At 43.8% G+C, this 27,954-nt stretch overlaps 2 protein-coding genes across 15 annotated transcripts in view; both read left to right on the forward strand.

The window, feature by feature from the left end:
• dock6 (dedicator of cytokinesis 6) overlaps nucleotides 1–8,748 on the forward strand; it is a 36,254-nt gene extending 27,506 nt beyond the window's left edge. For all 12 annotated transcript variants that reach the window (XM_071469660.1, XM_071469694.1, XM_071469710.1 and 9 more), the window contains 21 exons: nucleotides 68–237; nucleotides 350–501; nucleotides 808–990; nucleotides 1,266–1,392; nucleotides 1,504–1,588; nucleotides 1,722–1,818; nucleotides 1,924–2,058; nucleotides 2,406–2,558; nucleotides 2,722–2,880; nucleotides 2,973–3,073; nucleotides 3,162–3,354; nucleotides 3,518–3,661; nucleotides 3,803–3,934; nucleotides 4,059–4,073; nucleotides 4,622–4,747; nucleotides 4,834–4,923; nucleotides 5,017–5,253; nucleotides 5,350–5,493; nucleotides 5,671–5,777; nucleotides 5,873–6,046; nucleotides 6,958–8,748. In XM_071469660.1, coding sequence (XP_071325761.1) covers nucleotides 68–237; nucleotides 350–501; nucleotides 808–990; nucleotides 1,266–1,392; nucleotides 1,504–1,588; nucleotides 1,722–1,818; nucleotides 1,924–2,058; nucleotides 2,406–2,558; nucleotides 2,722–2,880; nucleotides 2,973–3,073; nucleotides 3,162–3,354; nucleotides 3,518–3,661; nucleotides 3,803–3,934; nucleotides 4,059–4,073; nucleotides 4,622–4,747; nucleotides 4,834–4,923; nucleotides 5,017–5,253; nucleotides 5,350–5,493; nucleotides 5,671–5,777; nucleotides 5,873–6,046; nucleotides 6,958–7,000 — 2,767 coding nt within the window. In that variant the 3' untranslated portion in view covers nucleotides 7,001–8,748. The remainder of the gene's footprint in view (nucleotides 1–67; nucleotides 238–349; nucleotides 502–807; nucleotides 991–1,265; nucleotides 1,393–1,503; nucleotides 1,589–1,721; nucleotides 1,819–1,923; nucleotides 2,059–2,405; nucleotides 2,559–2,721; nucleotides 2,881–2,972; nucleotides 3,074–3,161; nucleotides 3,355–3,517; nucleotides 3,662–3,802; nucleotides 3,935–4,058; nucleotides 4,074–4,621; nucleotides 4,748–4,833; nucleotides 4,924–5,016; nucleotides 5,254–5,349; nucleotides 5,494–5,670; nucleotides 5,778–5,872; nucleotides 6,047–6,957) is intronic.
• A 1,811-nt stretch (nucleotides 8,749–10,559) lies between these two features.
• Nucleotides 10,560–27,953, forward strand: kank2 (KN motif and ankyrin repeat domains 2). Of its 3 annotated transcripts, none has more exons than XM_071469763.1 (13): nucleotides 10,560–10,685; nucleotides 16,910–16,994; nucleotides 19,935–20,017; nucleotides 20,330–21,691; nucleotides 22,023–22,208; nucleotides 22,321–22,426; nucleotides 22,675–23,313; nucleotides 23,410–23,497; nucleotides 24,072–24,291; nucleotides 24,687–24,829; nucleotides 25,068–25,268; nucleotides 25,369–25,467; nucleotides 26,392–27,953. In XM_071469763.1, exons 3-13 carry the CDS (start codon nucleotides 19,981–19,983, stop codon nucleotides 26,446–26,448), a joined length of 3,138 nt encoding a protein of 1,045 aa, XP_071325864.1. In that variant the 5' UTR covers nucleotides 10,560–10,685; nucleotides 16,910–16,994; nucleotides 19,935–19,980; the 3' UTR covers nucleotides 26,449–27,953. The 3 variants fall into 3 exon arrangements, with proteins under 3 accessions (XP_071325864.1, XP_071325874.1, XP_071325881.1); XM_071469773.1 differs by lacking the exon at nucleotides 10,560–10,685 and adding an exon at nucleotides 11,548–11,685; XM_071469780.1 differs by lacking the exon at nucleotides 10,560–10,685 and adding an exon at nucleotides 15,037–15,115.
• Nucleotide 27,954: the final 1 nt, after the last annotated feature.

Consider the following 27,954-nt stretch of genomic DNA (forward strand, 5'->3'; position numbering starts at 1 on the left):
TGGAATCTTTAACACAGTATAGTGCAAAGTCTGAAACACACTGATATATTATGTTATTTACCCACAGGGTTTTCTTCCTTCATAAAAAGGCCATTAGTGCAGTTCACTCCCTGCTCTGCAGCCATGATGCGGACCCCCGCTACAGTGACCCTCAGGTCAGAGCCCATGTCGCTCAGCTCTACCTGCCCCTCGTCCCCATTGTCATGGAAACGTTACATCAGCTCCACGACTTCTCTGGTCAGAAGAATAAATATGCAGTCCACTAACATTGTTATCCACCTCTTCAGAACCTTGAATTTCATTTCTAGTATTATTGCACCTGAAAGCGCTTTTCTTATTTCTCTTATAGACTCCTCGCCTGCTCGGGTCCGCCATGCCTCAGCCCACACTGACGATGCTGACCCAGACGGTAGCAGCACTATCAGTCAGTCTGTTGCCATGGCGATTGCCGGCTCCCCTCTGCCTCATGCCAAAGCCAACGCATTTGCGCTACCCACAGTGGTGAGTGATAGTGGCAGAGGTCAGGCTGTTCCCCCGGGCCCTGCAGACTGGTAGGACATAGGTTGGCGTCTGTGTGGGAGGCTGCTGCCTCAGTTTGACAGACAACCACTCTGGCCTTTCTAACTCCACAGAAACACTCATTCAAAGAGCATTTGCATTCTTTCCATGCTGCTCTGTTATTCTGGAGTACAACTGCTCCTCTTAGCCTGTAGGTGGCTCTCTGTTCATTTTCTTTATAACTCAGCCATTTTGTACTGAAGCAGATTTCAAGACTGGCACTGAGTTTTGTGTGTTTGTCTTCATCAGGCCGGGCGCCAGTCCAGCTCTCTGTCCGCCGAGTGCAGCAGGACTCTGCTGGTGTGTTTCCTGTGGGTGCTGAAGAATGCAGATGCAGCTCTCCTGGAGCGCTGGGTGTCTGATTTGTCTGTGTTGCAAATCAACCGCCTGCTGGATCTGCTGCATCTCTGTGTCTCCTGCTTTGAATACAAGGTACAATAACCAGGCACTGCCACTACTATGAGCATCCTTCATCACTGATACACACAGTAGGAGTCAAAAACCATGTTCAGATGTTAAATTTGGATGTGCTAGAGCAATAGTACATCATTACTCAGCATTTCTTTCAAGCAAGTTTACCGTCTTAATTAGCAGATTATCAGCACTGTATCACATTTTCCACCCCTTTGCTGTTTACTTTTTTTTTTTAATTGAATTGACATTTGTTTCATTTGTCCCTAATTTGTGATGTTTGTGTGTCGTTGTAGGGGAAGAAGACTCTGGAGAGGATCAACAGCCTAACCTTTAAAAAGTCTCAGGACATGAAGGCCCGACTGGAGGAGGCCATACTGGGCACCATTGGGGCTCGTCAGGAGATGGTTCGCCGCTGTAGAGGTACATTAAATGAGAGCACAGTAATGGTGTGTGTGTGTGTGTGTCAGTATTCTTGTTTGAAGTGTTAGTTTGACTTTGCTCATGGAAATTGTAATTTGTTTACTCTTCCAGAGAGGAGTCCCTACGGCAGCCAAGAGAACGTTAGGTGGAGAAAGAACGTCACTCACTGGAGACAAAATACAGACAGAGTCGATAAGTATGTAATTAACATTAATTACATCAATGCTAACCAAAGCTGTCAATTTCTTACCTAATAGTTGGAGATTAGAATTTAGATTATGGACTCACATTTGTGTAACTGACTGACTGTAACATGAAATCTATTACAGGACTAAAGCTGAGGTGGAGCAGGAGTCTGTGGTGGATGGAAACCTAGCTACTGAGGCCTCTCTGATAGTACTAGACACACTGGAGATTATAGTCAAGGTAAAACAATGGAACAACAACATCACCATGCTAAAGGCAATGGCCTTTGTTGGCTGTTGACAGTATTCCCCTGTTGTAATATATTTTTTCTCTGTCCTCTCTCAGACTGTGGTGGCGTCAGAGCTGAAGGAAAGTGTTTTAGGCGGGGTGCTGAGAGTGCTTCTCCACAGCATGGCAGGCAACCAGAGCGCCCTCTTCCTGCAGCACTGCTTCACTACACAGAGGGCTCTGGTTTTCAAGGCAAGTACAGTTTATATTAGTGTGACAAGTGTCTCCATTAAAGCCTATTGTTGTTTTATTATGCCTTTTAAAAAATCTAATATTAATTTAGCTTGATATATTAGTAGCACACTAGTGCTTTTTCTCCCTACTTGCAATCACCGTTTCACACGACCCTCGGACTTGTGTTTCCATTGTATGAAACAAAAAGAAAAGAATTTCATGTGTATCTCTTTTTATTTTGTATGCTGCATTTGTGTTTTATGATTGTGCTAAAAAATAAAATTTTATAGAAACAAATATTAAATGTTATTTAATATATTTTTGCAAGGAGTATACAAAGTGAGAGAGTGTGTTTTTATTTGTAGTTCCCAGAGATGCTGTTTGAAGAGGACACTGAGCTGTGTGCAGACCTGTGCCTGCGTCTCCTTCGTCACTGCAGCAGTAGTGTCGGCTCTGTCCGAAGTCACGCCTCCGCCTCTCTTTACCTCCTCATGAGGCAGAACTTTGAGATTGGAAACGTAAGTGTTGAGATTGTTTTTACATTTTGATGTTCTTGCATGTTCTTAAAGAGGACATGCTGCAACAAAAAAGGATCTACAAAACACACACAGGATGTTTATGGAAAGGATTCTCCCATCATGTTGTAAGCCACAGTCTTTCCTGTTTCTTTCCTTGGGGCAGAACTTTGCACGAGTGAAGATGCAGGTCACCATGTCTCTGTCCTCACTGGTGGGAACGTCACAGAACTTCAATGAGGAGCATCTTCGTCGGTCACTCAAGACGATCCTAACATATGCTGAAGAGGACTTGGAGCTCCGGGACACGCCCTTCCCAGAGCAGGTACGTAAGAGCCGTCACACTGTCTGTACAACATCGAGAGGTGGAGCTGCCAGACTTAAATAATATGCTTTGTTGCACTTCTGAAACTGCAGGTTCAGGATCTGGTGTTCAACCTGCACATGATTCTTACTGACACTGTGAAGATGAAAGAGCATCAGCAGGATCCAGAGATGCTCATTGACTTAATGTACAGGTACTGGGATGCCCATCAGTAAGACTGGTATATAAAATTAAAGTGTCATGACTAAAACTAAAAGATATTCTCTCCTTTTTAACTTCAGGATTGCCAAGGGCTACCAGAACTCACCAGACCTACGTCTTACGTGGCTCCAGAACATGGCAGGAAAACACTCTGAGAGAGGGAACCATGCTGAGGCTGCACACTGTCTGGTCCACAGCGCAGCACTGGTTGCAGAATACCTCAACATGCTGGAGGACTGCCGCTACCTGCCAATTGGTTGTGTCACATTTCAGGTTAGTGCAAGCTGGTTAATTTGGTGACTGATTCCACCATGAACACTGTGTTGGCAGCAGTATGGCAGAATGAGATACGATCACCAAACTCAAGCCTGTGATTGTTGAAATGAGCAAATCTAAAGATTATATGTTCATCATTACGTCTCTGTTTTTCCCTCAGCATATTTCATCCAACGTATTGGAGGAGTCAGCGGTATCTGATGATGTCCTGTCTCCAGAGGAGGAGGGCATTTGTGCTGGGAAGTACTTCAGCGAGTCTGGCCTGGTCGGCCTCCTGGAGCAAGCAGCTGCCTCTTTTAACATGGTACGACTCACATTCTCCAACCACATGGTGACAGACTGCATGTTAACACAGCACACGGTTACAGCCTTAACATGGCTGAGGGAGTGTTATGTGATCGAGTGGTATGTGTAGAACTGGCTCTCCATTGTGCTGTAACCCCAGGCGGCCATGTACGAGGCCATAAACGAAGTGTACAAGATTCTGCTGCCCATCCACGAGGCAAACAGGGACTTCAAAAAGCTGGCTACTGTCCATGGGAAACTGCACGACGCCTTCAACAAAGTCTACAACCAAGTGAGTTAACAGCTTGATCTTAAAATCAAATCACCAGCAGTTGTCTGTGCTGTCGGTGTTGATCAGAAAAAGAACTTTGTCCTCATTTCTTTGTTTGCTTCTTTTCTTTTCTCAACTTTTCCAGAGTTCAGGATGGGAGGTAACAAGCTCATTTGTCATGTTGAGTGTACTACATTTAAAATAAAACTGATCCAGAGATTCCTTTAATTTTGTGTTAACAATGTTTTCTTTCTTCCCCACTGCCTGTTCTCTTCTCCCCTCCTGTGTGTGACATATTCCTGGTGAGTGATACAAAGGTTGCAATCAAGCTTTGACATAGTTAAGTTGTGCCACTGTTATAAAACAGCTTCCATTCCTTTCTGCCGCCCTTCTATTGTGGTCAAACTACATTTCAGACTAAATAGACTTTCCTATAAAAGTTGTTCTTCTATTGCTAAACCTGTCATTTCAACATTTTATTTTGTGGAAAAACAAGCAACAACGTGTAGAATGTTTAAAAAGAAAAAAAACAGTCATGTACTTTATCCACAACCTCCATGAACACAACAAATCAAAAGATTATCAGCTCCATTACATTAAGAATCTCTCTAAAACATAAGCTGTATGTCTGCTCCATGCTGATGTTAGTTCACTCAGCCTCTGCGCTGTTTAATAATCTCATGTTTTTATCCTTTCTTTAGTGTTTAGAGAATGTTTGGGACCTACTTCCGTGTTGGTTTCTATGGCTGCCGGTTTGGAGACCTGGATGAGCAAGAGTTCGTCTACAAGGAGCCATCAATCACCAAATTAGCCGAGATCTCCCACAGACTTGAGGCATGTTAACTCATCATGATACTAACAAAGGTGTCATTAGAGATTTATGAGAAACGTGTCTAAAGATGAATCTGTTTGATGCTCAGGAGTTCTACTCAGAGAGGTTTGGGGATGAGGTGGTTGAAATTATCAAGGACTCCAATCCAGTGGACAAAAGCAAACTGGATGCAAACAAGGTAACATGATATGTATGTTTGTGACTCATAATGTACCACAACAGATTTTGCTAAAGATATAATGATACTGATATGTGTTTGTATCTGTTGAAGGCCTACCTCCAGATCACCTACGTCGAGCCGTACTTTGATACATACGAGCTAAAGGAAAGAATCACTTACTTTGACAAGAACTACAACCTGCGTACCTTCATGTACTGTACTCCCTTCACTCTGGACGGCCGAGCCCACGGCGACCTGCATGAGCAGTACAAACGCAAAACCATCCTGACCACATCTCATGCCTTCCCTTACATCAAGACACGCATCAACGTTATCCACAAGGAGGAGGTGGGTCTCTGTCTGGGGGGGATTTTTTGTCAGTTGCCAACAAAATGTTGGACATTGATAAAAGAAGATACTTTATCTCATTCTGTTGTCGTCCAGATCATTCTTGTGCCCATGGAGGTGGCCATTGAGGACATGCAGAAGAAGACTCAGGAGCTTGCCTTCGCCACAAACCAAGACCCTGCAGACTCCAAGATGCTGCAGATGGTGCTGCAGGGCTGTGTGGGCACCACTGTTAACCAGGTGTCTGTTTATATACTTGGAAATAAAATAAGAACGTAGTGGGCACATCTGAACTGGCTTCCCTCACGTCCTCCTGGAATATTAATCCCACCAGACGGGGGTTGAAAGTCTGGGTCAGTGTTTTTAGTAGTGACTGACATTCCTTAGCAGATATGTAACAGGTTCTCTCCCTCACAGGGCCCCCTTGAGGTGGCGCAGGTCTTTCTTTCCGACATTCCTAATGACCCAAAGCTGTTTCGCCATCACAACAAACTGCGCCTCTGCTTTAAAGACTTCACTAAGAGGTGATGACACACTCCACAGCCCAGACGCAGACTGCTGTGTCACTAATAAAAACAATTCCCAACTCCCTGTGTCTTCTCTGCTCTCCCTCTTGCAGGTGTGAGGATGCCCTGAGGAGGAATAAAGCCCTGATTGGACCAGATCAGAAGGAGTATCACAGAGAGCTGGAGAGGAACTACAACAAGCTCAAAGAAGCTCTGGGTCCTCTCATCAACCGCAAGATCCCCCAGCTATACAGAACCCTGCCAGCTCAGACTACACAAACACAACGGTAACTTGAGACATTAAACACACACACACACACACACACACACACACACAGAAGCACACCCACGCACTGAGACACACAAAATGAGCTCATGCTGCTTTCTCCAACCCCATCAAACCAACAAAAGAGCAACATAAAACTAAACTTTATAACAATCCAGGTCATAGATTCAAACACTCTGTGTTTATCACCAGTGAATCAGCGTGCTCTCAAAATTTAGTGACCCTAATAACTGTCGTGTTTCTCTTTCTTTTCTTTTTTTTTTACATTAATTAACAAAAGAAAGTAGGAGCACTTCTTGCAGTACTCCAGCTTGTTTGACTATGGAAACTATCACCATATGTTTTTGTTTTTTTTCATCTGCTTTTGGCATCAGCCCTGGTTTTGCACGTGAGTGTCTGTGGACTGCTGGGCCATAATCAGAAACAGAGCTACAGTCAACAGCACCTGCCACAGTGACGATTCAGTGCTGAGGAAGATTAGCTTGACCTTCCAAATGAATTAAAAATTAAAATGCATGTTGAAAAAAAAAAAAAACAAAAACTCTTGCGTCAGTTGCTTTGTGAACTGTTGAAAAGCAACTGCATGAAAATGAGCTGAATAAAATAATGAGGCGGTTTCACCTCAGTCTTACTCTTTGAAAGAAGATACTCATTCAAAGTCACGTCGGCTCATTGTGGGACACCACAAAAAGACATTATTCACAGTTTTCACTCTAACTCCTTCACTCCCCGGGTCAGATTTTCTGCCTCGAGTAAATTTTAAAGTAAATTACCCATATGTCACAAAATCTGATGTTGCACTCATTGCACCTCAGTTCATTTTGCTGATTTTCTGACACATTCTTCAGGTAAAGTAAAACCAAACTACTTGGAGTTAAAGATTCTTTATTGTTTTGCTTCTCTCTCCTTCAGGAACTCCTACAGTAGGTCCAGTCTCCGCAGAGTCGACTGCTGAGGCAGAGAAAACTGGATAACAACACAGAACAACAAGCTCTAGAAATTAGCACCATGTCCTCCCGTCTGTTCCCCCTCCCCCCACTGCACTGCACACCAACTGTCACACGCACCACCCTCCTTTACCCACCTACCCCCTCGGCCACCCAGCCATGCCATAATCCCCCTGCCACACACACGCAAACACACACACACACACACTTGTCACCTCTTTCCCATCTCCCCCATTACCACTACTCTCACACCTCGGTAGGAGAAAACCTCGGCTGTTTATGCTGGAAGGTTATCTGCACTGTAAACATCATCATCTGGAGCAAGGCTCTGACATGTCAGCGTTTAAAACCAAGCTTTCAAAAGCTGTCTCCTCACTGACAATCCAAAGTAATCTATCCGAGTCTGAACTGGTTTTAACTTTAGTTTTTACAGGACTAGAGCTGCCAAACACATTTTGTAACCAAATCGTTTCTGGGGGTTTGTTCATGAACGCGTCTGTTTTACTTTTGCTTCTAGTGTTTGCTTTTGAAGACGCTGTAAGTCGTCTGTTTTGTGTCGTGGCCTTATTTAATTTGAGATTTTCTTCTAAACTATGCCTGGTAGTGGTCAATGCCAGACTTAGTTATTAAATAGTCCCAGGGAGTTTTCTTTTATTATCAACAGACCAAATAACTGACATTCCTTCTTCCTCAGGTCGTCACATTTATCTGCCCATCTCTTGTTATAAGAATTCATTATAGAGAGGAGGTGGGATCAGAAGACTGAGTCCAGGAGGGACATACTATAGCTGCAGAGGAAAGCATTACTGTGTGTGTGTGTGGGGAGGGGAAAGGGCAGGAACGGATGTTTAAATGTGTTTTTTACACTGTGAAATTCTCCTGTCATGCACTGCCGTCACATCAGATGTTTATCACAGAAGCACTGCCTTCAGCCAGGCCGTCCCCTTCACCCACACAAATATGTTCAAACTGTGACATTTACTAAATTTACTGCAGTACAGTCTGATAACTGGATACATCTTGTCTGCCTACTTTAAGACAGACTGTATTTGAACTAGAATATATATATAACTATAATAATAAGCACTCCACATGTCTTATGTGTCCACCATCCTGGCTGTGGAAGATTTATATTCATTGTAGCCATTAACAACTACTGTATCTATTACATTGCACTATTGTAGTACAACAAACTGCAGCACATTAACACTGTAACTACTAAAATATCTGTCCTTTTGTTTTTTATGAGGCTGGAAATTGTTTCTTAACCAATTAGATGAACATTTTGTTATTTATTTGTGCTTTTTTTACTGCGTTCTATTAAATTTCTCTTCCTACGCCTCTGTTCAGCTTTTAATTGTGGGGCTACAGAGCTAAAGAATAGAAACTGTAAACACAAGGAGTAGTTTAATTGCTAATATCAGTCACTGTGATACATTCGTGGAACAGTTTTTAATGACAATTATTGAAAATATGTAAGATTCCCATTATGGCTCCTCAATAGTGATTTTATACTGTTAGCATCACATTGTAATATGGTAATTCAGTCTTTAAAGGGATTTATTTTTTTGTTTAATTTTCATTGCATTATCATGTTTTTAGCAGAGCAAGTGTTCCGGTCTTGGAAATATTTTTGTGAGTCTTTTTTGTATATTTAAACACACAGAACAAAGCAGAAATAAAGAAAAAAAGACAGATTCAGACCATACAGAACATGTGCATTGAGCCAGTTTTTTAGTAAAGGTATCTGACGTTATTCTCATGTTACTTGCCTCAAGTCTTGTATCAAGGTGAAGGAGTTCGTGTCCAAAGAAAACATTTGTAAATACGTGTGGATATATCACTGTACACATATTCCTATTTCTGGAAAACATTTGAATTTCCCAGTTCGGTTCGTCATGATTTTATTCCTGCCTTAATCAAGCTCTTTAATCAGGAACACCTGGTATGCCTGTGTGACGAACGTAATTACCTGCAGTTAACGATGTGGCTGAACAGGGGAAAGTGATTTCACTGATTAGTTCACCTACTGTTGCCTTCAGTAAATATGACAACATGCAACTTACAAACCTCAGCACTTTGATCCCTGATGCTGGATCACATTACTTTCTACATTTTTACAAGGCAGCAATTCACTGGAGTTTCTGTTGACACACAGTGATAACAACACCAGGCCTTCGTTTTACCATTAGTGTAATTTGCTCAGGCGGGAGGATGATCCATATTATAGCCTGCAATGTTTGTGTAACTTCCCAGAATGAAGCAGCCCGCATTTATAATTTGGCACTTCGCAACATCTTGTGGTGACCCACCCAATCAGAGCTGAAGACCGGAAGTTTTTTAGCCAACAAGATCAGTCAATAACAGTGTCTCTCCAGATGAACTCAAGAAATGAAATGGAAGTACAATATCAGAGAAATATAACTTCTGAAAGGTTACAGCAGGTCCACACTGGTGAAAATATTAATGAGAAGAACTTTGCCTTAAAAACACAACACAGTGCAACTACATTAACTGTGTGGCTACAAGTTTAGCTGCTATGGGGAAACTTAAATTCTGAATTAAAATCTTACTGTGAATATTCAATTTCTTGCAAGTTTTGCAACTTAAAAAACAAGATTTTGAGATTATACAGAATGAACCCATAAAATATTTTGTGGATATTCTTTCTTTAAACCATATTTCTTACCAGAATGGCAAACATTAATATGTAGTTATTACATTTTTTGTTGTTTTTTTTCTGTGTGTGTGTGTGTGTGTGTGTCTGAGTGAGTGAGTGAGTTTTCTCTTTCACTCTGGTTTTTCGTTCTGGTGGTTTTTAGAGGTCCTAGATGTCCTTTCAGGTTCTTACAGTTCCTTACAGGTACTTGAACAACCTTGAATGCTCTTGAAAGTGCTTGGCAGTCTTTGATGGGCCTTGAAAAAGAACCTTGATGTCCTAAAGTCTTCGGGAGATCATTCCACTTAGGTTCTTTGACGTCCATGGAGAACCTTCGGGGTCCTTCCAGGCTCTTGATATCCTTGGAGCTTTGAGGATTGTGCAAGAAGCCAAGTACATTTTACCTGCAAACTATATGATCGGTTAATAAAATATGATGAACTGTGATAGATCAAAAATAACTGCATACAAAAACTAACTTTACTTCAATTAGCTACAGCATAGAATGGTGCCTTTATAGTAATAATAAAAATTCAGTAATATAGTGTTACAATTACAAGGGTCGTTCTGCACGATGAGTATGTTTACTTTTGACTTTTGACTAGATCTACCCTCATTGGGTTCCTGACAGGTCCCTCCATTGAGGTTCCTCATGTCCTTGCTGGGCCATGGAGGTGCTTGAATGGGCTTTATGGTCACTGAAGGTTGATGGGGGGGGGGGGGGGGGGGGGGGGGTTTGGATTTCCTTGAAGGTCCTCTCCTGTAGCTGCATGAAAAAGCATGGATCCTCGGAGGGCTGCGAGGGCCTTTGAGACCCTTTAAGACCCCTGAAGATGGTGAGGGTGGGTGGACTGAGTGTGTATGAGAGAGGGAGAGAGGGAGCCCTGCTTCTTGGCCTCACGGTCGCTGGCGCTTTAAGAGGAGCGGGAGGGGGAGGGGGAGGGGGGTGCGGAGCATCTTGGCTGCGGTGTTTTCGTCTCTCTGTCAGTGAGCGCTCCTGGGCCGAGGCGGCTGAAGGGATTTCCAGAGGGCAGGTAAGACCAGCAGAAAAGAAACAAAAAAAAAAAAAACCAACTTACACCTCCTCTGTGTGAAAGCTGCCGCGGACTCTGTAAAACTGTATCTCAGAGCGCCAGGGACGAGGGCGCCTTCCTGCGAGTGGGACTTCTTTTGTGAAGCGGCGGTCCTGCCCATTCCCCCGCTCCTCTCTCTCTCTCCCCCCGAACTAACGGGTCTTTATCCTCCTAAACCAACCACATCCCCTGTTCCACCCGTGTTTCTGTCTCATGTTCTGACTAATTTTAATTTTTTTTATTTCCCACTAGTGTTTCTGTAGTATTTCAGAGGAATGTGTAGCGGGCTCTCATGGTCGCTCCTCCGGTGCGTTCCTTTTTGTTTAGAGCATCATTGGAGGCGACCTCGGGCTGCAACAATCTTTATTATCATCATCATAATAATAACGGGCTGCTAATTCTGTTGCAGCCAGAAGTGTTTGTCGTGATGAAGTGTGCGATTAATGATTTCACCGGGTTTAATTCTTATCATATAGATACAGTTATCTCTAGAAAAGCTGCATTTTCCGGACAGTATCCCTGTAAATTCAAAGCACACTGTTGTTTTCGTCCCCTGTTATTGATTTAAGCTGGAGTTTCCGTGTTGCAGCGGCCCTACAGTAGTCCATACCGTAATGTTGCGTTCAGAAATCTTATCCCACACGCCATTTCTTACCCAGCAACGCATCTGGGGGTTTGTGTCTCTTTGCCGTTCGTTATGAAACTTTCCCTCATGCCTCACACATGATTTGTTGCAACAAACCGGCCATTTTTTAATTTGACTTTTAAGAAGGGGAAAGCTCACTGAAGACTGTAAGGGCTCCGGGGAGAGGGTGGGTCTGTGCGTTCTGCAAGTTTTCATTAGTTCCAGATGTTCATCGGCTTCTCGCCTCTCACATTTGCTCATCCCGCCGCCTGAAGCTGCTCAGTGGTCGCTGAGGGGAGTTTATGTCCTCGGAAGACGGATGAGGGCAAGAGGAAGGTACACAAGACTAAAAGTCGAATGAGTCACGTTTGTATAGGCAGTACTCACTTGCTTTTTCTTCAAGCACCTTGGTGACCCTCCCTGACTTCCCTTAATACAATAATTTGAAGGGTCTTCGTAGATAAAATGCACAAATGTACGTTTTTCTCCTGAATTATGTAATTATTTCATGTGAAAATGGATGGCTTTGTTTAATATTAACTTTGTGTGACGGGATGTCTTATGACATGTGTGGCAAACTGTCCATACTCATCAGTATCCACATCAGATGTTGTTTTGATGAAGGACATGCAGAACTTGGCAGGATGAGGGGGTGCAGTCATCGGCCTGTTACACTGCATCATACAATACACCACTGTCCTGCCGTTGTGTAATGGACTTCTGGCTGCATTAAATCACCTACCAGCAGCTGCAGGGCACTCAGATGGGCTCTGTCCTGTCAGTCATGCTGTTACATGGGCAGGCTAGTGGTTTGTGGCTCCAGTATTTTGTCTACTATTTAGTATATCCTCATATTTAATCCTCACATTACAGTACAGTTCAACAGCACCATAGCTACAGCTAGTCGCATCTGCGCCTCTCAGCTATAGTTTAAAAAGACCACTGAACATTATGACTTTCATGAAGGTAGGACATATTGCAGGGCCACTGTAATAGTTTTAGCTAAGTGGACCTCATAAACTGTCAGCTCTATATATTTCCTTACTGTTTTGAGATCTAATGAGTGTGAGTGTAATAACAGTGAAAGCTGACTCTTACTTGCTTGCTCGGGGACCCCCCTGGAATCCCATCAGAGACCCCTGGGAGTCCCCCAGGCTGCACGTTTGAGAATTCCTGCTCAGGTTTGTCTGCAGCTGGAACATTTTTTTTTTTGTCTGAGCTGGAATGTGATTGTCTCATTACAGCATTTGGACACAGGGGTGCTGTGGTGGAATGCAGGGTTATAAACCCCATTTGCACACTAGGCCACACGCCGGGCATTTAAATGGGTTAGCGAGGCTAATGAAATTACACCCTGAACCCGCATGAGACTGTCTGTCACTGTCTAGTGAGGTCTACTACTAGTTAGATGTTTTGAACAGTTTTAGAACATGATGAATTATTTGTTCGTTTCGTTATCATTTTATGTTTCATCATTTGAAATAAGGAGGGTTAGTAATATAAGAGTGTTGTATGATGTTGCCAATGGGCTTTTTCACTGTACATACTGTACACTGTTGTCTTTTCTTCTTATAGTAAATCCAAAATGAGAAACCCAAATATTTTCTAATTTTAAGTGTTTTGCATCCTCCAAATCAGGCTATAAAAACACCTTTTCACACAATCACAGCTTAGTTTTCGGATAATGAAGTTTATCTTTTTGTCTAAGAGGTGGATTAGTGTAGGCTATAAGTCGTGGATAAACAACAGCCCAGTATTATTATAGTAATTGGTCAGGACAGTGAGGGTTAATACTCCTACTTAACTATATTGACGGGGGCAACCAGTAAAGTAATGTTTTCAGTGAACATATGGTCTAATCTGGCCTTTGAGGTATTAGAGATAGTAAATCCTTATCTGCCTGAATAATCTGACTTCTCCTTTAATAAATGAATCACTGAGAAAAGCATGATAGACTGTTCTGTCCAGCAAAGCACACAAACATGTGGAGATAGTCAGTTCTCTTGGCCTGTTCTGTTGTCTACATGTCCACAGAGTCTTTTGATCAAGAGCGCTCTTGAATCAGGAAGTAATTGACAAGATCCCTGTGAGGGAACCACTTAACTCGATCACCGCCTCAGTCAGATTACTTCCTCTGTTCTGCTGTGCCATCCGCTCGGCACCACAACACACGCTGACCTGAGCTTTTAACCCCGACGCTGGTGCTCTGACCATCTGACTGCAGTCTGGACTTCGTCTTCCTCCCCTCCAGACCCCATATCTTCCTCAGAACAGTGCAGAGTTCAGCCTCTCTGCTCGGCATCATTCTTAATCCCCACCTCCACAACTGCACAGGAATTTTCTCCCATATGCCTTTTTTTTTTTAAAGGTCTTTTTTCCGGTGCCGCTCCTTGCCGCTCAGTCCCACCCTTGCTCAGTTTCCTGTTGGAGGTCAGCACAATGACCAATAGCAGACTGGCGGGTGTTTACTCTGCTCCCGTTCCAGGAGTAATGTGAGCTTCACGGCCCCTCCCTTTGGCCATATTCTAGCTAGCCAGACTGCTGCAGCCCAGTGCCGTCTGCTCCTCCATACCACCACTCCTTAATGTATAAAACAGGGCTTTTTGCTAAAGGGCAGAGAATCCTGGAGGGGACGTACCACTGGGTAATGATTTCACTGTCCGGACTTTAAAGCCCAAATTAGCCCAAAAAACCACATGTACACCAGCAGCATAAGAGCACACTGTATTTCCATGTTGATATGAGATCATCTGGCCCCCGTCACGCTTGATAAAGGCCCAACTTTCAAGCAATGACGTACTATGTGAAGCCACTTCATGCTTAGTGACAAATGGCTGTTGTTGCCTCTACATTTAGCATTCTGTAGCTTTTCAGGAGAGAAATTTGTTTTTAATTTTTTCTGATTCATTATTCATTCAGCACCAGTTGGTTGAATGAAGCCATCTGTGCTGCAGAGTGAGGAGGAGGACAGAGAAGTCTCAGTAGATAGATCAACAACTGGGTCTCCTGTTGTGAACTTAATGTAACATCTAAAGCTCTGCAGCGCGTCTATGTTAAGGTTTTTGTGGCCTGTTACTCTGAGAAGAAAAACCTCTGAACAACAGTCAGCTTTATATAGTTAGAGAAAGTGCAGCTTCTCATAGGGATTCTCTATTGTGGGTCTATTTTTAGGAGTGGAATGCACAAATGATGGTAATCTTCTAGGCGGAGCCATTTAAGATTATGAGGAAAGGTCCTTTGAAACTTTATTTACCCATTGTGAGCAGTCCTTGTAGCCCTCTATGTGATCTTTGTGGTGTTCTTCCTGCATTAGCAGGAGTGGACTACATTCTGGTATCAGCAGCAGGATTTGCAGTGATTCATACTGGTGGAGTTCAAATCTGAGAACAGTCATGGTCTTCTCATTCGAGAAGTTTCCATCTAAAACTCTCAGCTAAAACTCTTTTTTTTCTCCCCCCCTCTCCGTCTGCAGTTTTGCCTTTCTTTCCTCACATTCCCACTCTCTTTCTCCCACCCTCCCTCACATACTGTACTGCTCTCCTCTGCTTTCTCCCTCTTTTACCCCTGCTCCTTTTTTTTTTCTTTCTCATTTATGCTCTCCTTCTCCTTGTTACTCTTTCTCCTGGGCTGGGAGGAAGTGACTGGGTTGTTTCTGGATCCTTAGGGAATAGAAGGATGGAGCTCCCTTTCCTGTAACCCTTTCTTCATCAAACTCCAGACTGTTGCCGCACATCATCCCTGTTTTTCAATCTCAGCTTGGTATGATGTAAGTGGCACATACACTGGCACAGACATCAGAAAAAATGTGCATTGTGTCATCAGGCTGTTGCTAAAATGTTTCTACTTATTGCAGGATTAATACATCAAAAACACATCATCACGTTGTCAGATTTATCATCGTGAAGACAGACAAATTAAAAGCAGCTAAATCACTTGGCTATCACATCACCGGTGCCCTCACCTGAATAAATCAACTTAAAGGCTGCAGCTATGTTTGTTGATCTGTGGGAGTCTTCAGGCCTGGGACAGTGTTGGCGTGTCGGGGAGATCTGTGTGTTTTCATCTGTGCTGTGTGGGAGTTGATGGGAGTTCAAGTTGTCTCCTGTAATGTTTGGTATTTGTTTCGCACAAGTATTTGCCATCTGCACCAACAGGGGGTTAGAGGTCCACGTAGTTCACGGTCTTTAATCCTTTGAGAGTCATTTTTGGCATTGATATATAAGTTTCACTAATCAGACAGGGATGTATTTCTGTACATGTGTTTCAGTATCTTTCATAATTAGTAGCACAAATAGGGAGTCATTTTGGAGCCTCAGGCACTTGTAAGTTTAGACATCAATCACTTAGTTCTGCTCCTTGTATTTCCAGTCTCTTGTCAGTGTGTGGGTCCATACCAGCACTTCATCAACTATTTGTTTGTTTTGAGGCAAATTTCCTTGCCGCACACTCATACACACACTGTTTCTCTCTGTCTCTCCCTCTCTGAGATGCCCCTCCTTGCTTTATATTAGAACCAGCTGTGGAACTAGAGGCTGAATGAATGGCTCTTTGTGATTTGGCTGTCGTTCCAGTCGAAAAGGTCTGTTTCTGCCCCTACCCCTCCACCCTCTGCGGTATTGGCATGACAACAATATGAAACAATGGACCGAACAACAGCATGTCTTGTTATGATATAATGCAAAGGTCACCTATCACTGTTTTTTAGGCTGCGAGACCCTCCGACAAAATGTCGTCCACACTTGCACGGCAGCCTGACTCTGAGCAGCCGCGGCCAAAGCGTGAGAATCAGCAGACACAGTCATACAGCTTATCTGTTGGACATGCACGCAGTAGCTACAGCACAAGCTTCAAGTCTGTGTTGTCCGTGAAGGGAACACCTTGCAAGGCTCATGAAGTCAGTCTAGCCATAAGCCTTTTAAAGGTGATCTGTGCAAAGGATGGCTGTTCCCACCAAACTGGAGGGTGTGTGCGTGTGTGTGTGTGTGCGTGTGTGTGTGTGTGTGTGTGTGTGAGTGTGTGTGCGCACCGCTGGATTTGGAAGTCTTAGTCAGACAGGCAAGAAAACAGAAAACATTGCCCAATCACATGGCAGGGAGGCTCCCAGCCTTGAATTGATTAGAGAGGCTTGGATTGGAGAAGGGAATGGGGTGGGGGCAAGTGTTTCTAGAAAGCTGGGAGAGGAGGAGTGTTGCTTTGCATGGATCAGACTTGCACTCGAAGGAGGTCAAAGAGTGATTGGCATTTCATGGGGGTGTATTGTTCACATCCGACTTGTCAGTCAAAACCACTGGAATGTTTGGGAATGTTTTTTCTGCCTTTGCAACCTGTGTTTATAGTCTTGCGGGAGCCACTCTTTTGTAACCTGTCATAAGTCTGTTTTTATGTCTGTGTCAACAGAGCTACACACCTTTAATGGAGTTTTACAAACATCCCCTGATGACTACTTGTCTAGATATTTCCTTTTATTTTCATGTGGTTTACATTTTTCAAGGATACAACTGTTACAAACAGAATATGTGACTGCCAGGTTTCAAGTTTCCCTTATTCCCGTTTCCCACAGGTGCTGACTGTAAGAGTGCAAGAAAAGGAAGGGAGAGCGAGGAGCCTGGGGAGGAGAGATCCCGTCCTTGCAGCACAAGCAGCTGGTATGAAGTGGAAAATAAATCCCTCTTTTCCTAATTCACAAACCATTCCCAAGCTTGAGCAGAATAGCAATCACCAAAGGCTGAGAGAGTCAGTAAGGCAGTGGAAAAATCCATAAAGATCTTCTCTGGGTGGTGGGAAGAATGGTATTTCTGACTTTGCAATAGTGAGGTCTAATCCTTTGTAATGGCAATAATAATAAAAAGGTGACTCAATGAATGGAAGCAATGAGTTTGATAAACGTGGGAGAGCTGACCTCGAAATGAAGGCTGGCATTTTAAATTGCTCCTCTGGGTGGTCTCAATCCTCTGATACACCAAAGACACGGGAATCTATATACACACTGTAAATCAAATCCAATTTTTCCTCCTCCAGATACTCGCATGCAAAAGTGTGGCAGCAAATAAATGGACCTGCAGCTCCCTTGCATGTACACACTCGGTCTCTTTTCAGTTGTGAGAGTTCAGAGAGGCCAGCATTTAATGCAGTTATCCACGTGACATCTTACAGGACATACTGCAGACGTCTAATTTGTGCTGGATGACCTGCATCGTCGCCCCCCCCCCCCCCCACCCCCAGGGGTGTCCTAATCTTAATAGCGGGGAATGGAGGGAGGCGACCAGGCGATGTTAACTTCCTTTAGTATGGTATGCAGCTGTATGGGGAGGTAGGAGGGGGCAAAATGGGGGCAAGGCATTTGTCCTGGATGAGGCTGGCTGGGGAGAGCTGTCTGAAGAATGAAGGCGCACACTGGTTTCTGTTCACATGTCATCTCAAAGGAACTCTGTTTGAGAGCTGAGAGAGAGGGAGGAAGGTCAACCACTCCACCCCACACACACACACACACACACACACACACACACACACACACACGCGCACTCAGGGGGAATACGTACACACTTGCTAACACATCTGAAACACCCAGTGAGCCAGTGTTGGAGAAGCAGATGTGGAGGCCTGGTGGCGTAGGCGTTTTGAGGGGGTGATGTGGGAGGAATGGCACCCAGAGAAGCAGTAAGGACAGAGACGTTAGAAGCAGAGAATAATGTGAGTTTGAGAGTCAAGATAAAATCTGAAGGAGTAGAAAACTGCATTTTGGATTTCAAAGACTGGACTGTGTCATCTGTCATGTCTGCTTTGCTGGATGCTAAACCGCAGACTCTAATTATATCTCATCAACTGTCCCCTGTCAGCGCTGTCCTCCACCCTCCTGTACACACACACACACACACACCGCTCGCCTTCTCTCCTGCTCTCACTTTCTCACAAACGTAGTCATACACACTGCACTGTACAGTATGCAGCACATAATCAGTCTAACACTTTCATTCCATACTTGAGATAAACAGACTCTGACGCTGTGTTAGGAAGGCAGGGAGCCAGATCTCGCCTGTGATGCTTTTAATTTGTCGTTTTGAGTGTTTCATGAAATTATTCCAGATCGCTAAAAACATTTTTTATCTGTGATGAAAGACTGCTTTTGTTATCTTGTGTTTATTGGTTCCCAGCAGTGCTCCCTATGTTCTTCTTTTTGCTGCAAATTCTTCATATGCAAGCTGAAATATATTTGGTTCAGTGCTTGGGTGCTTAAATTTAATAGTAGAATCCTTTTAATGAAGTACTTTTAATTCTGTTCATTTTAATATGGGTGGGTCAGTATGCGCACACACAGCATTTCCATGTCTGACAGTTTGTGAGGCAATGTGGAATGAGAGGGGTGATGAAGGGACACAGATAAGAAGAAACATTAAAGTGACTACAGGACTTCAAAAATACCAAGTCAATTTAGTCAGTGTTTCCAAGTGTCCTACTTTTCACAAACGAGCAAGCACCGACTAGGGTCACAAGATAGCGAGAGAGCGAGGGAGATCGAGAGAGCTCCACATAAAGAGGAGACTCACTGAAGAAACAGAAAACCAGCCTTAAAACTGAAGTGAACTGAGTATGTGCTGAAAAACAAAGTGGAGGTTTGGAGTCCAAACTTCTGATCTTAGCCCCTTTAAAGTCTCAGTAATATAACGATGTTCAACTGGCTAAATCTGTGGATGGCTTAAACATTACATCCCCAGTTCCCACAAAGTGATGACCTAGAAAGTTAATCTTTTCCAAGCAGACACAAACTCGGAGGCACTGACGTTGTGGGCTCTACAACGGTGCTGGCACTCTGTTGCTCTCTGTGGGAGGAAAAAGCACAATCTTTTGTTTATAAAGAGTGGAAATGCATTACCACTGGTATGAAAAATACATTGAAATTCACTACGCTCTCTGTGTAACGTAATGAGCAAGTGAATGCGGTGGGAAAGAGAGAGACAGTGACCAGCTGAAACCTCCTGATCATCAGCTGACGTTGAGAGGGGGAGAAAGCACCAGGAAAGCATAAAGAGAGAACAAATAGAGAAGAAGAAAGAGGAGGGGGGGAAGATGTGGAGAAAGTAAAGGAGAGAAAGAGGAGAGAGTGTCTGTAAACCCTAATTTGAGAGGCGAAGTTCGCGTGCACAGATGATTCCTAATAAGGTTGTAACTGGCAGTCTCAAACCTCTGTCCTGGAATTAGCTGCCAGGAAACTTTCCCCTGTAACTCCTCTTCTCTGAGCGCTATGAACAGAAACAAACACACAATCGACTGTGACCCGCTAGGCTCTGAAAAATGAAGGGATAAAATTAGAAAGGAGGGGCATGAGGGTGAAGTAGTGAAACAGTAAAGCTATTTCTGACCATGACACAAAAAAAATATGATCAAAAAGAGCAATAATTCAGTGCTCAAATACAAGCTCCATGTAGTGTACTTACATCGGCACAGTGTAAAATATGCCCGTGCACAATCATGAATTACTAACCCCTCTCTTCTTATTACTGCTACAAAACGAACCTGTTGTTGTTGTTCTTTTTAAAAATATTTCATGTGCTCATTTGTAATGTCAACCTGTATCTGTGTGTCCACAGGTGAGAGTTGGTGGGTGACTGTTTGAGTACCAGCCACAGGCTCATTATGGCTCAGGTGCTGCATATGGACCCCGGCTTCCCAGGTGCAGCTTCTCTTTATTTTTTACCAGTAATACTCAACGTAATAATGAAGGTATTTTAGAATAATTAATTCTGTTTGTGAGGATTTAAACTGTCAGACAGCTTGTAAGTAATGGACTAGTTGTTATATCCCAGTACTTAGAGGGTCAGGTTATAGTGAAGTCCACAATTCCACTTTGAGCCTAATTTGGTGATTGTTTCAGAGTATATACATAAATACACAGTAGCTGAGAGTTAGTGCTATTTTCTAAAGTCTGAGCCCAAGATTAGACGCAGATTTCCGTTTGTTTAAAGTTGATTTCCTTCCCCCTCAGGGAAACTCAACCCGCCTGCTCCCCCTTCCCTGCACGGCAAAGAACAGGAGGCACCCTACTCAGTGGAGACCCCCTATGGCTACCGTCTGGACCTAGACTTCCTCAAATATGTTAACGACATAGAGAAGGGAAACACTATAAAGAAGGTGCCTATCCAACGCCGGCCGCGCTATGGCTCCCTGCCTCGTGGCTATGGCTACGCCGGCTCCTGGTGGACGTCCACAGAGTCTCTGTGTTCGAACACCAGCATGGACAGCCGGCACTCCTCCTTCTCCTACTGTGCTCCAGGCTACCACACGTCGCAGAGACCCAGCTTCAGCACGGCTCGGGTGGAGAAGACCTTATTGGATGCACGCAGGAAGCTGGAAGAGGAGAAGGAGGGGCGTAGATTCTCCAACCTGGGCAGCATGCACAGCAGTGTGGCAGGCTCCAACACCTCCATCAGCAGTGCACACAGCTTCAACCGGGCCCATGGTGGAGGCGGATCCTTTACCCCCATGAGTTCTGGCCTATCCACCCCAGTGACCCCAACCCCAGCCCACCTGCAGCATGTCAGGGAGCAGATGGCAGCAGCCCTCAGGAAGATAAAGGAGCTCGAGGAGCAGGTGAAGACCATCCCTGTGCTCCAGGTTAAAATCTCTGTGCTGCAGGAGGAGAAACGGCAGCTCAGCGTCCAGCTGAAGAGCCAAAAGTTCCTGGGCCACAGTCTGGGTTTCAGCCGAGGTCGTCCCCGAGGGGAGCTCTACATCGACATCCCTGAAGAAGAACAGAGCACTGGAGCTAAAAGCAGCAACAAGTCAGCAGAGCCACTGTCTCCTACCACACCCGAGGGCTCCAAACAAGACTCAGGCTGTGAGATTGAGGACACAGTGATTGTGGGTGGAGCTCGACCGGATGCAAAGCGGGAGGTGCGCACCATTGGAGTGGGGCCAGAGGCCTCGAGGGGCAGTCGGCAGGTGGGAGTTGGGGTCCGAGAGGAGGATCTGGGGCTGCTGCCCGAGACAGAGGCTCTTAGGAATCAGGTGGGTCAGCTGGAGGGCAAACTAAAGAGGACAATGCAGGAGCTGCAGGATGCACAGCAGCAGGTCGCAGCAGTCCAGAAAACTCCTCAGGCAGAGCATCCAGTCATGGCTACCAGCACGGGCTGGCACGAGCCACAAGGCTGCAGCCTGCACACTCTGGTCAGCTTCACACAGCAGCCCCAACAGAGGGAACAGAGGACTGTGGGAATCCAGGTGTACACATTGGAGCAGCCTACTGTGGTGGAGGTGGGCACACTGCTCCGAGCGGAGACCTGCAGCTCCCCCTCCCTTCAAGCAGCTGGTGGGGTTTTGGAGGGCAACCACAGAGGACCAGCAGAAGGTCTGGATTCAGCTTGTAGTGTCCTCTTAATTACCTTTACCTGAACAGTCTTATGCAGTTCAAAGCAACAGGCCTCTGTGAAGAATATGATGTTCTGTGTTTGTTGACTTTGTCAGTGAGCTTTTTGAGCCTTGATGTTTTCTGGCACTTTTCAATTTAACTAACTTCACCTTGAAAAAAGACTATACAGGTGTAACCAATACACTGACCAGTAAACTCTTGGGTTTGTGTCAACAGCTTGAAAAATGTCAGAGAAAGTAGTTTACTTTAGTTTTTTGTATACCTCCATATGATATTAGATGAGTTGAAAAGTTGTGTGTGTGTCTCACAGATACTCCAGTTGAGCTGCCGATCGCAGTCAGCTCCAAGCAGGTGCGCGATGTCCTAAAGAGCGAATTGTCCACCTCAGTACCTGTAGCCAACCCTGCCATCGTTGTAGGAACGTCTGATAATCACATTTGTTTGATGCATTCTAAAGAAGGAGAGACCATCCAGTCACAAGAAGGCCCAAAGACCGGTAACTGGACTGAACTCTGCTCACAACACCCCTTAACTGTCACTTGACTTGTCTTAATTTATTCACATAACAGGTTCCAGATGTTTGTATGATTACTGGTATCTTTTTACAGCCACATCTCCTCAGTCTCTGAGGTCCATTATGAAGCGGAAAGCAGAAGGCGAACCTGGCTCTCCCTCCACTAAGAAAAACTTACAGTTCATTGGAGTCAATGGAGGGTAAGTGTCAGTGACTGAGTGCTGTGGCAGTCGCCCTTCCCTGGCAAAAGTTTTTCATCCCAGATGTGTGGCGTGAATTTCTCTCTAGTTGGAAGAAAGTAGTGAATGTTCACACACTGAGCCTGTTCTAGCCAAGGGTCAGAGTTACAAAGTAGAAATGCATTTGTATTCCCTGTTTCTGTACAGTGATAAAACAGGTGTGAGTGTCAGCTGTTTGACATTAAATTCTACATGTCCTTTTCTTGCAGTTATGAATCCACATCATCGGACGACAGCAGCAGTGAGAGTTCAGATGAGGGGAGTGACTCCAGTGAATATCATGAAGCCAGAGAAAAACTACCAGAATCTACAGTCCAGCACCAGCAAACAACCCACACCAAGGTTTCTCAGCCCCAAGAAAGCAACAGCGTACCTCAGCAGGCCACTGCCAAACTACCAGCCGTCATTCCAGAAATACAGCAGAGTCCCAGCCAGTCTGCAACTGTAGCCGCAAGACTGCCAGACAAAGTCCCCCAGTCACCAGCAACGGATACAGCTGTGCAAAAATGTGCCTCACAGCCACCAGCCTCAGACCCCACCCCGATTCCTCCATGTCCAGGAAACGTTTCTGCCTCGAAAGAGAGCCAATCATCAGAAAAGCACACAGTCACACGGGAGATCATCTCCACATCGTCAAGCTCTGAATCCTCTAACCCTTCTGAGCAAAGCTCTATAAAGTCCCCAGTTACCTGTTCTTCATCGCTGTGTGTCACTAAAACCACTGAGATCACCAAGCAGCAATACACCGTCCAGTCAGAGGGAACCATCCTCTCCAGCCAATCAGAGTCAAAGCCAGCAGCTGAAAGCAACACAAATGACACTGCCACAGCATCGGCCAAACAAGTCAGGTAAACGTACACATAGTTAAGTGAGTCTGTCAGTGAGCATCACCTTATCCATGAGCATCAGTGATTGACAGTGTGTTGTCTCCTTGTCTCTCTCAGACTGGAGCTGAGCGAGTCCCTGATGTCAGCTCTTTACACCCTGCAGAAAGCCCTGGGGGAGCCCAATGCTTTCAGCCAACAAGGAGCAGTAGGTGTTCAATTGAATTCACTTTGTTTAACCAAGATAATCCGCTCAGGATCAGAGCTGCTTTCCAGGAAATGCAGGAGTGTCCTTTTCTTTTGTACTGACAAATACAAGGAGAAGCACAGCAGGCTTATAAATAGATTTGTCTTTAGTGCACATTCAAACATCTCAGTGCATCATGATCTTTGTCCTGCCTCTGAAAGCAACATGTTTTTGATTATGCCATTTTTGAAATACAGGTAATAGGTTCCTTACAAATAAGATGTGTGTTGCATCTCTAAATGTTTTGATTGGTAAAGAAAACACACTTGAAGCTTTTGTAATACAAGGAGTTTAAAAACAAAAAACAAGAAAATGGTTTGCTGCATTGAAATTGAAAACTTAGCCCTAGACCCAATGTTTTAACATTTATTTCAGCATTTTCATAAGTATTAGAAGAGCAAACTATACATTTGCTGTGTGTTTCTTCTGAGGTTTGCAACAAACCCTTCTCTTCCTCCTTTAACTCTCATAGCCTGTCTGCTCAGTCTGTCAGCGTTTCTGTGTCTCTAAGCGTCCTCATTGTGTCTGATCTCAGAGAGCAGCCTACACCACCGTGCTGCAGGAGTGGCTGCGTGTGTCCTGTCACAAAGCTGCCGACACAGCTGTTGTCAAGGCCTACATGGACACCTTCGCCTCAGTCTCCCCTCAGCTGCTGGAGTTTGTGATCAACATGGCAGATGGCAACGGGAATACAGCGCTTCACTACACCGTCTCCCACTCCAACTTCCCCGTGGTGAAACTGTTGCTGGACACTGGTGAGTTGTGTGTTTATATGTGTATGGTGTGTGCTTGTGTGTGTCAGAATGCAAGTGAGTATTTAGGGAGAAATGAGAGAATAGGAGAGAAACGATTACACAAGTCTGATTTAAGTTTTCTATGTTTTCCTGAAAGAAAATGCTACATTTGAAAATGATGATAATAATGATAATATAAATTTGAATTTAGACAATATCTGATCTCGAAAATGTTCTGACAGCTTTGATTTAAATTTAAATTGATTTTTACTTGATATTTCCAGTCATGTCCCGTATCAATCATCAGTCACCATGAGTGTCACACATAGTCTGAAGATACTCCTGTCTCTGACATGTCATGCATCCCTGTCTTTGCTTCTGCTGGTGTCACACTGATTGTCCTATATACCTGACAGGCCTGTGTAATGCTGACAAGCAGAACAAAGCGGGATACACAGCCATCATGCTGACAGCTCTGGCTGCCTTCCACTCTGACAGTGACCTTCAAACCGTCCTGCAGCTGCTGCGCACCGGGGATGTGAACGCCAAGGCCAGCCAGGTGCGCCCTCTACCGCTCACTAGATTTTACTGCAGCTCCACACACAACCAGACACATATCAGAGCTGGGACAGTTTTTACATGTGCTTATCAGATCTCTGCTCGCCACTGGTTTGTTATGCAGATGCAAACTGCAACATGTAAAACGAACAGTCTAAATGACAGTTTGACAATGACAATAGTAATGATAAGTTAGCCCCACATGTTGAAGATGAGGGTAAAAATTTTGATGTTTGCAGGCCGGTCAGACGGCACTGATGCTAGCGGTCAGCCACGGTCGAGGGGACATGGTGCGGGCGCTGCTGTCCTGTGGGGCACAGGTCAACATCCGTGATGATGACGGCTCCACGGCACTCATGTGTGCCTGCGAACACGGTCACGTGGATATTGTGCGTCAGCTACTGTCTGTTCCGGGCTGTGATGCCACTCTCACCGATAATGTAAGCATATCATATTCCCTTCCTGCTTCCTCTCTATCTCTCTCTTTCTTTTTTGACAAACCCATCATCTCCCCATCATCCTCCTGTTGTGTTTTTACAGGACGGCAGCACTGCACTGTCCATTGCCCTGGAGGCCAGCCAGAACGACATTGCTGTGCTTCTGTATGCTCACCTCAACTTTGCAAAGCCTCCTTCCCCTGTGAGTGCTCTCGTACACTGACAATACACACTTATTGTTGTCATAAGGTTAACCATTTTACACCAACATCCAATGAGTGTGTTTACATCCACACTGGTATCCTGGTTATGATTGGGCGTTTGGAGTATCCTGCTTAAGTTTTGTGCGTGTAAACAGCTTATCCCAGTTTCAGAAACCTGGATATAGTTTCTAGAGCCCTCTAATAGAGGCCAGGATAATGTGGCATGTAAACACCTCAGCAGGTTTCAGAACCATCTCATAGTGGCTGAGATGGTGAGAAATCAAGACACACCTGCTGGCACACAATCAGAAACCTGGATACTGTTATGATCATATATACAGGGATATAAAGAACCAGGTTTTCATGTTCCTTCTAAACATTGTATCCAGAATATAATGAAAAACAGGATATGGCTTAAAATCAGGATACTAATGCATATGTCAATGCAGTGAGAGAAATCTTTCAAAGACAAGGAAGAGATTTTCCACAAATTTGTCCACTTACAGACTCCTCGATAAGGCATAATGTAATGCAGCCATGTGACTTCTTTGGCTTAAAGGAAGTGGAGAGGGGTTTTCTGGGAAATGTAGGAAATCACAAATTGAAGAAGACGTAGATGAAGCTGATTGAGAGTAGAAGGAAGTAGCACAGAATAACTGATGGAGAAAATGTATGTTACATATCTGAACTTGGGATTTTTCTTTAAATTTTACACAAAAGCATTTTGTAACTTAACAGAATGTGTATTTGTTTTCCTTCCATTCGTGTTATTAATTTTCTGCAGTAAAGTAATGTAACTGTGTTTCTGCAGTATGCTTGGCCTTAGCTGATGATACAAGGAGCTACACCTCCAAAATACACCAACACTCATGAATGACATAAAAGTTCTCAACTCTTATCCCTCGTTTTTTAACTTTGTCTAGGTTTCACCTAAGTCTCCTCTCCTCGGTTCCTCTCCTCCTTCTGGCGAAACAAAATAAACCAGGCTCCCTCCGTAGCTGACAGCAGCTCCACAGCCAATCCACAACAACTGCTCATATTACAGCATGATTTTTTTTTTTCATTGTGTAATTAAGAAAAACATTGTGTTTGTGTGTATGTGTTTGTTTTCACCCTCCATAATTTAAGTACATTATTATGTGTGGATACTTACAGCTTGCACCATTGTTATCTGTTGCTTTTTGTACACAGTGGTCTTTTTTAATCACAGTGGTGGTTAAAAACATGGATTTCTTGTGTGGTACAATCTGAAAACTGAACATCTAGGGAGGCTGTATTAACATTAGTCCAGTCCTGCAATAATCAAGTTGTCAACACTGTTTTTAGTGGCACTTACCAGTCGAAACTGTTCACTACAATTACATCATACAGTTCATTATTATACACTTGTTTTTATTTCATACAGATCTCATGTTAGTTGCTTTATAGAGCAATATTTTGTCATTGTAATAGGTACAATAGTAGCATCATTATGTGTTTGACCATCACAGTCATTTGGAATAACAAAAGCCACCCTCTTATGGATAAGTGTCCTTGCATCACCGAGCTCATAGGTGCTACAAAAACATAGCACAGAAAACACCACTTCAGCAGTCTATCAATATTTATACACAAGATTTATTTACGCTAGAGTATTTTTGATATTGACTTTTTTTATTCCGACTGAATTCATGATCTCCAATGATCATGATTTTTGTTTTCCAGGCCATTGTTTACCGATGACACCTTTTTAACCAAACAAAATTCATTTTATATGTCAACCACAATTTTCAAATTAAACCCAAAGAAGTATCTCTCCTGTGAGCTCTGTGACACTGTATATCGTGGTGATAATATTAACACAGGCCTAGCTAACATCAGTGTGGCAGAAGAGGGAGGTCAGCGATAGTCTCTGTAGGCTTTGGTACTGCAGTCTTTGTATTTTTATAGGTGAAGGTATCTTGGATGGTTGTAAGGAAGGATTAGAGTGTATCTGTGTCTGTAATATTCTGTGCTTCAAAGATTTAATAAGACTTAGTTGAGAGACGACTGAAAGCGCCGGTGAAGCCACCTCTGCTGTGGCCCTGCTGGTAAGAGTTGTCAGGGAACCAGAAAGTGACTGATTGGGGTCTTAAAAGGATGTGCTGTGTAAGATATGAATTTCGAAAATAATATATGTCAATATAAACTTTTATGCCTAAAATCAAATTCCTTGAACAAAAGTGCATAGGCTATTGATGTCAAAATTTCTATTACTTTTTAAAGTTTTTTTTCTCAATTTTCATATTCACTTTTAAGCAATTGAATTTTTATAAACTTTCAACTTTTTAATTTAAGTATCTATCTTTTTATACATGTAGAATTTTTAAGCTCACACCCACTTGTAACCGCACAGCTCTTTAGTTTATGTTTTATGAAGGTTTATCTAAAATTTTAGATTGTGTTTCTCCTCCTCTAATTTGTGCATTTTGGAAAAGCAATGAATTAATAAATGTGGACCACACTGT

This window comes from Trachinotus anak, unplaced genomic scaffold, assembly GCF_046630095.1.
Source record: "Trachinotus anak isolate AG129_WGS33_773 ecotype Australia unplaced genomic scaffold, CSIRO_AGI_Tana_v1 ptg000003l, whole genome shotgun sequence".
In the NCBI taxonomy this organism is placed as follows: domain Eukaryota; kingdom Metazoa; phylum Chordata; class Actinopteri; order Carangiformes; family Carangidae; genus Trachinotus; species Trachinotus anak.